General features: G+C 52.8%; 1 protein-coding gene across 1 annotated transcript; it reads left to right on the plus strand.

Moving 5' to 3' along the window:
- The first annotated feature begins 5,012 nt into the window (after positions 1–5,012).
- LOC107521951 (1-aminocyclopropane-1-carboxylate synthase1) lies at positions 5,013–6,817 on the plus strand. Its single transcript, NM_001321720.1, has 3 exons — positions 5,013–5,513; positions 5,618–5,778; positions 5,906–6,817. Exons 1-3 carry the CDS (start codon positions 5,172–5,174, stop codon positions 6,789–6,791), a joined length of 1,389 nt encoding a protein of 462 aa, NP_001308649.1. The 5' UTR covers positions 5,013–5,171; the 3' UTR covers positions 6,792–6,817.
- The last annotated feature ends 1,670 nt before the right edge of the window (positions 6,818–8,487 follow it).

Here is an 8,487-nt window from a genome sequence, read left to right on the forward strand (position 1 = left end):
CTGCTGGTAATTATGCAATTGACATTTTCAGTCTTCTCTAATCAAAGACTAGAGCACGCAGTTTTAGATAACACAACAACAGAAACGTCAATTAAACAATAACAAGTGGACGATTGTTCCAACCGGTATTTTTTTTTCCGGACCTATAGCTAGCGGTGTGGTATGTAGTATATATGCACATCTGTTCATTCCGTCGTCTATCCATTTTTAGTCAAACTTTAACAAATTCTATGGAGAAATTTGCAAACATCTATGCCTTGAAAAAATTGCTGCATAAAAAATATAAGGACACTTATTCCGTAATATAACCGTTACTATTTTAGTCATATGTATTCGGATTCAATCATATTTGTTACAAACCTTTTTTTTTCTCATTCTAGACCAATAATAGATGGTCATAATTAAACCTAACAGTGTTAGTATTAGTGGAGTCCTGGCTCACAATGGGAGAATGGGAGAGACAGGCTGAGCCTACTACGTACCTGTCATTGGAAGGGAGACTACACACTGCAAAATCACTTTCTACTTTCAGTTAATTAGCTACACACTACTATATACATGGATAGTTCGATTTGTAGTGGTGGATAAATAGCATAGCTGCCTTTTAAATTGCACGTGTTGGTTATAAATGGTATCACTTCGTTCTTTTTATTTATCATGTTTTAGTTCAAAATTAAACTAGCGGACGACAAATATTCGAGGGAAAAATGTATTGTATCATCTAAAATATTAGTAGTAGTATACGGTAGCTAGGGTAGCATTTGTCCTCGGTACTCCTGTATAGCACACCGTAGGGAGATCTGCCCTTTTGGTGCTTTCCATAGCCGTGATGTGGACGTTTTGCTGACGCAGTGGTTGGCGCCAAGCGGCCAAAGCCTTATATCACTCGCCGTTTTGCTGGATGTGCATGCGAAGCAAGCAACGCGCGAGATTAAAAATGCTGCTGCTGCCGAAAACCATTGAAGAGGGCTTCGTCTGTTTCCCCCTCACTTTCCGCAAAGCTGATTCGCAAAACCACAGCGCGGTTCCCACTCGACCTGCGTCGATTCCAGCTAGCGGCTATTCTATGTTTGCTGCATTTCCGACGCTTACCGACGACTTAGACCCCGATTGACACGACTCGGCCGCCTCTAAAAATGACTTCGGCTCTAACTTATCTTCAAAAACAACTTCTCTATAAAAGTTAGTGTTTTTTAACAAATTATTTAGCAAACGACTCCTCTTGACACGAAAGAAGTGAAGTGAGAGGAAGAGCTGTTAGAGGCTAATTTTTTTTGACTCTGCTGCTCTCTATAAAAAAAAGCTCTAGCTTCTCGCACTACAGGAATTCACTTAATTCCCGTCGGCCAGAAACCGACGGGAATAAGCATATACCGACGGGAATTACTTAATTTCCGTCGGTTTAGGGCTTATTCCCGTCGGTTTTCAGCCGCCAGGCGTCCCTTGTCGGGGATACGTTTATCCCCGTCGGCCACTAACTAGCCGACGGCAATTAATGCTAACTCCCGTCGGCTCACCTGGCCGACGGGAGTTATTAGTTAATTCCCGTCGGTTCACCAGGCCGACGGAAGTTATTAGTTAATTCCCGTCGGTTCCCTAGGCCGACGGGAATTAACTGGGCCGACGAGAGTTATTAGTTATTTGTTCTCTGCCATGTTCCTTCCAAAAAAGCATACAGTTGTCTTGGCAAACATCAATCTTCTCATACTCCATACCAAGACCTTCAAGCAATTTTTTGGACTGGTACATGTCTTTGGGCATCTTGTGACCCGTAGGAAGAACCTCGCTAATCAAATCCACAAGCTCCTTGTAACAATTAATTGAAAATGCAAATTTTGACTTGATTGACATCAGTCGGGTCACGAATTCGAGGACGGTCACGTCAGTGTGCCCGTAAAGAGGCTCTTCTGACGCTTTGAGTAGGTCGAAGAACTTCTGAACCTCCGGTGTAGGTGAATCATGATGATCTGGTGCCAGTTCAGGCTGCAGATCCTCAAGCATCTGGTCCATCCTATCAACATCATCTTCACCGTCATCAACTTCTACTTCTGTTGCTCGTTCAGCATCTTCACCGTGGAGATACCAGACCTTATAGCCTGACACGAAACCATGCGAGCACAGGTGTAGTGTGACCTGCCTCTTGGTGTGGCTCGTCATATTTCTACATTTATTGCATGGACACCTAATATTATCTATTTGTGACAAAGCAGCTCCATGGTCCAGAAATATTTGCGTCTTGGTAAACCATTCACTAGTGTGACACCCACCCTTCTTGAAACCTTCATACATCCAATCACGTCTATCACCCATTATTGCGGCTGTGTACAAGTAAAGAGTGTGTGTGAGACAATCACGTTTCTACACGTCACACATACATCTATAGGTAAGTAGTAAAACTATATATATACATAACATAACTTCATCACAATAACATGATTAATACTTGCATAACATCAAATTCATTAAATAATAATATTTGCAATAACTACTATTTGTATAACACATAACATTCACCATCATATTCAATAACTAATAACATCAAACAACACAATTTATTTTGCAACATAAAATTAAAAATAGCAACTACAATATATAAAGTCATATGAAGACTAATAACAATATCAATTAACAAATTTAAACAAAATCTAATCACATAACAGTTAACTCCCGTCGGCCACAAAAAACCGACGAAAATAAAATGTTTTAATATATATAATATACCTCGACTTGCGCGGACGACGGTGGTGGACGAAGACGGTGGACGACGGTGGTGGACGACGGCGGTGTGGCGACGGCGGATGGCGTGGGGAGGCGGCAGCGTCGGGCGGCGCAGCAAACAACACTGGCAAACGGCGGACGGGCGGCGCGGCAATCGGCGGCGGCGGTTGGGCGTGGACGGGAGGGCGGCGGTGCTAGGCGCGGAGGCCGGTCGGACGGGCGGGCGGACGGGCGGGCTGCGGCGGTGGGCGCGGAGGCCGGACGGGCGGGCGGCGGCCGGCGGCGCTTGGCCGGTCCGGCGGGCGGGCGGACGGGCGGGCTGCGGCGGTGGCCGCGGAGGCCGGACGGGCGGCGGCGGCGCTTGGCACGGTCCGGCGGGTGGCCGGACGGGCGGGCGGCAGCGGTGGTCGCGGTGGCCGGACGGCGGTCGGGCTTGGCGCGGTGGGCGGGCGTTCGTTTCCGGGGAGAGGAAGAGAAATGAATTCGCGGCGGCGTGGCTGTTGACTTATTCGAATAACTCCCGTCAGCCATAGCATTGGGCCGACGGGAGTTAAGTTATTCCCGTCGGCTGCCAAACTAACCGACGGGAATAAAGTAATCGTCGTCGACTGGCGTTCTTGGCCGACGGGATTTAATTAATCGCCGTCGGCCTTCTTTTGGTCGACGGGGATTACGTTATTCCCGTCGGCCCGGTCTCCGGCCGACGGGAATTAAAGTAGCCGACGGGGATGCTTCGGATTGCTGTAGTGTCGATGCTCTTTGTTGAGAGCTTTTTTTTTTAAAAAAGACCATTTGGACCCGGTTTAGGAGGCCTCCCAAACAGGCCATCGGCATGACAACATGCATGTTGCCTGGGCGATATATATAATGAGCCCGCGCGCAACAGAGAAAACCACACGCACTATATAGTCTTACGGGCATTAATAGCGGTTTATTTAAAGTGAGGAACCTACAGAAACAGCCGTTGGGCGTCGAACTGCGCTGCGGTTTCCGGCGATCCGTCCGACGACCCTGGTATCGCGCCGTATCATAGTCGCTTCGTGGATCATGAGGTGGGATAACCAAATGCCCGTCCGGCCGGCCGGTCTGGCGATCGGTGAGCATAGACCGTCACAGCGGCACGGCATATCTTAATGCCCCCCGACGACGGCGTCTCGAAAAGGAAGCGCCATGTATATCTTTATTTCTATGGAGGGAGAGAGAGAGATAGACAAGCCGTCCGTAGTTAGAGGGCTCATATCATATCATTCGTCGCTCTTGTTCAGTCGCTGGCCTCTCGAGGTCAAACAAACACGTATGTAGACTACTAGCTGCTGCTGCTGCTTAATTGTCGTGATCAACCCTAATTAAACGCTGGGGCAAGTCCACGATCATCTCTGTCACACCAACCACTCCACGCATGCATTACTCTAATCCATCTCCATATCCCCATGGTCCAGGCAGCAGATCGAACAGGAGTTGCAAGAAGGCTCAGCATGCATATGGCAACGGAGACAAGCCAGCGCGAGATGTTTAGCTAGCTTTCAGTCGACGATCAATTCCCCGGAAGAGATGCGATGCGATGCGAGCCTGTTCAGCTGGCTCGTCCCTTGGCAGGCTGACATGCCGTGCCGTGCCGTGCCGTGAAACGAACGAACGAAGCCGGCAAATATTCCCCTGGGGGATCTCGCTGGCGCCGAACCACCAGCAACGCCATCGTCGTCGTCGGCCATGAGCTCCCTCCAATCGCGTCGCGGGGGGGGGGACTAATAAACAAACAGATCAACAGAGCGGGTGGCTACTGGCTACGGGGATAATGAGGCGAGGCGCCCATCTGTCCGCACGATCGCAGGAGGCGCCCTCCATGCCATTTGCCTGCCTACTCCCCCCAGCCGGCGAAAGGCGACAGAGCGGGGGCTGCTCTCGCTGCCGCGGGGAAACAGCTGGACTCCGCCGTGCATATTCCGTATCCGCGGCATGATCGTCGTCAGCGCCTCCCTCCTTTCTGCCCCGCCCATTGCTCAGCCTCAATCATTGGCTCCGGCTGGGAACGACGAATCAGCAAATTAAGGCTTTGCGTAGGTTGAGCGCACTCGCGCTTATAGTAGACTAAAGCTCCCGGCTTTCCCTTTATTGTTACTATTATTATATCGTTTGATTTGCAGCGGACAGTCTGGTCGTTTCCGTCTGCTCTGGACCCTGCCTTCAATTCTCCGCCTTTTGACATCTTGGGTGGTTTCACACGGGTATATATACTTGACTCGCCTATATATGCCACCCCCCACACACTTGGCCAGATCGACCACCGCATCACACAGCAGCAGCCTCTTGTGCTCCTCTCTGTCCTTTGCTTGCTCATCCCTCGACCTCGAGCGGCGGCGGCGGTCACTGCACTGCGTGTGCGTATCCATCCATCTTGCAGGCATCGTCGTCTGCACCGCGCGCTTGTGCGTGAGCCAAGGGCGGCAGAGGCGATGGGTGGCAAGCTGTTGCTGGGCGCGAGCCAGAGCCGCCACGCGCACGCGGTGGCGTCGCCTCCCCTGTCAAAGGTGGCCACTTCCGGCCTCCACGGCGAGGACTCGCCCTACTTCGCCGGGTGGAAAGCCTACGACGAGAACCCCTACGACGCCGTCTCCAACCCCGGCGGCGTCATTCAGATGGGCCTCGCCGAGAACCAGGTGTCCTTCGACCTCCTCGAGGGGTACCTCAGGGACCACCCGGAGGCCGCGGGCTGGGGCGGCTCCGGCTCCGGCGTCGCCAGCTTCAGGGACAACGCGCTGTTCCAGGACTACCACGGCCTCAAGGCCTTCAGAAAGGTGCGTGGTGACCCCGAGCGCCTGCTCTGCTCGTCTTGTTCGGTGTCCTGGATAGACCCTGCCTGGACAAGTGCAACGTACTGACGGCGTCATTTTGCTTGCAGGCGATGGCCAACTTCATGGAGAAGGTTAGGGGCGGCAAGGCCCGGTTTGACCCCGACCGCATCGTGCTCACCGCCGGCGCCACGGCAGCTAACGAGCTGCTCACGTTCGTCCTGGCCAACCCGGGAGACGCGCTGCTGATCCCTACTCCTTACTATCCTGGGTAAGCGGAGCGCTAAGAAGCATCCAGCATGCTGCATGCATGCACGGACCCCCGGCGCTATGCTACTGTTACACCGCAACAGTGCTCTACACAGACAGACAGACAAACTGACATGCTCTGCTTGCAGTTTCGACAGAGACCTGCGGTGGAGGACGGGGGTGAACATCGTGCCGGTGCACTGCGACAGCGCCAACGGGTTCCAGGTCACGGCCGCCGCGCTCCAGGCGGCGTACGAGGAGGCCGAGGCAGCGGGGACGCGCGTCCGCGCCGTCCTGCTCACCAACCCGTCCAACCCGCTGGGCACCACCGTGACGCGGCCGGCCCTCGAGGACGTGCTCGACTTCGTGGCCCGCAACAACATCCACCTCATCTCCGACGAGATATACTCCGGCTCGGTCTTCGCGGCGCCGGACCTGGTCAGCGTGGCGGAGCTGGTCGAGTCCCGCGGCGACCCCGGCGTCGCGGAGCGCGTCCACATCGTGTACAGCCTGTCCAAGGACCTGGGCCTCCCGGGGTTCCGCGTCGGCGTCGTGTACTCGTACAACGACGCCGTGGTCACCGCGGCGCGCCGCATGTCCAGCTTCACGCTCGTGTCGTCGCAGACGCAGAAGACGCTCGCCGCCATGCTCTCGGACGCCGGGTTCGCGGACGCCTACGTCCGCACCAACCGCCAGCGCCTCCGGGCGCGGCACGACCACGTCGTCGCCGGGCTGGCCCGCGCGGGCGTGCCGTGCCTCCGCGGCAACGCCGGGCTGTTCGTGTGGATGGACATGAGGCGGCTGCTCGGCGAGGCCACCACCGTCGCCGGCGAGCTCCGCCTGTGGGACCGGATGCTGCGGGAGGCGAAGCTCAACATCTCGCCGGGCTCGTCGTGCCATTGCTCGGAGCCTGGCTGGTTCAGGGTGTGCTTCGCCAACATGAGCCTGGACACGCTGGATGTTGCACTCGCTAGGATGAGCCGCTTCGTAGACACGTGGAACAAGGAAACGACAGCGTCGACGCAGCAGCACTAGCAGCAGCAGCAGCATACGAAGTAAATTTTTTGGAGGGTAAATTACGTCATTGGACAGATTAAATCACAGAGTAGTTATACAGGGGGATTCTTTTATGGTTTTTCGATTGATGGTAACATCGATTTTGTAACAATAACTATCGCCTCTCAGATGGAGGAGGGACACATATATGTATGTATTTATAAAAATTCTTACTTTGGCCCAAGCAAAAGCGTCTCCGCTACACATTCAGTATTATTGTTTTGCTTCGTTTTTCCCTCCTGAGTTGTGGCAAACAAACACAGATGACGTATGTTTGCTCATTCATTCATATATTTATATCTGCCTGGAAGCGAACCTAAATTAGCAACAAGAGAGAACATGTCCATTCCGAGTACTGAGAATAAGTGCAGCAGAATGAATGCTGGTTGTTGGATTTAAATTAGATGGATGTTGTTTGTCGTCAGAAAATGGAGAGAGAGAAATCAGTTAGCGAATCCCTTTCTCGTTTTATACTGCTGGTTTTCTATACTTTTGAAGAAAAAAAACTGTTTTGCTGAGGTGTTCGATGTTGTAAATTACTGATTGACTTCATGTGATTGCGTAACATGTTACTGGACGGAGGTTTACTTCTATACATGAGTAGTGTCATACCAAACCAAAAAAAAAAGGGAATCGAAAGTCTTGATAGCGGACGTGTTGATTAAAGAAAAAGAAACCGAGTTCCAAATGTCAACCCTTCCTTAAGCCGGTAGTAAGCTTTGTCAACCAGCTAAATAAGGGAACGCATATCCGAGATAACAAATTTTATTTCGCTGAGCTCATCCCTTTGATGTAACTCGTGGAGATGCACAGCAGCACAACAGTCATTCGGTTTTTTCTACCTGGATATGACACCTGGCAATGGCGATGTTTTGTCCCAGATGGTGAGTAGTTTCTGTTGTGATCAGTGAAAATGACAGTGGCATTTTCTTTATTGCAGCGATCCTGTTTATATACATATGAATGAGTGTAATGCGTGTGTCCCTTGGCAAGCACTCCTTGGATTAATTACACAGAATGTCACATTTTTCTAACGAAAGGTGACGAAATTCCAAATCCCTTTTTGTACCCATGTGTTTGCTCAGAACACGAGCCGGGCAGACGCCGGGTTCTGGATCGGTCGTGGCTGCGTTGGCGGGCTTCGAATTTGTCAGCTAGCCGAGGAGCGAGCGAGACAGGAAACGCGGCGAATCGCCTCGACGGCGGACAATTTGAGCTGGACTGGACGTGGGAAGGAGGCGAGAGCGGCACGGGAACCGGGAGAGATCCCCCTGGTCTGGGTCCTGTCACTCGTGGCGCTGGTCCAGAGTAGACACACGGTGGCGTCAGATATTCCCGTCGCGCATCGGCAAAGGCAGCGCGTGCCGCTGCCGCCCGTCCGTGGGTGGCCGATGGAATGGAACGGCGGCGTCCGTGCAGCTCGCGCCGCGTCAGGCCGTCAGCTGAACGCGTTGCGAACGACGACGCCGACCCGAATAATTACGCCAGGAGATCCTGCTGGCGAGCGCAGGGACAACGTGTCGGGTATAGGCCCCGGCGCTAATAAAAATCGTCTCTGGCACGAGCACGGACGGCGCGCGCCGCTGCCGAACCTGGATGATGGTGGTGGATGGGAGACCTGCGCGCGCGGCAGATCCCCGGTCCCCTGCTGCTGCGCCGCGTTGCCGAACGAACA

The sequence above is a fragment of the Zea mays genome, chromosome 3, assembly GCF_902167145.1.
Source record: "Zea mays cultivar B73 chromosome 3, Zm-B73-REFERENCE-NAM-5.0, whole genome shotgun sequence".
NCBI lineage: Eukaryota > Viridiplantae > Streptophyta > Magnoliopsida > Poales > Poaceae > Zea > Zea mays.

Excerpts from the sequence above, each read along its gene's own strand:
- LOC107521951 (NM_001321720.1), top strand. The coding sequence starts at position 5,172 with ATGGGTGGCAAGCTGTTGCTGGGCGCGAGCCAGAGCCGCCACGCGCAC. Across the intron at positions 5,514-5,617 it reads GCCTCAAGGCCTTCAGAAAG|GCGATGGCCAACTTCATGGA; the intron begins GTGCGTGGTGAC and ends TTTTGCTTGCAG. Across the intron at positions 5,779-5,905 it reads CCTACTCCTTACTATCCTGG|TTTCGACAGAGACCTGCGGT; the intron begins GTAAGCGGAGCG and ends CTCTGCTTGCAG.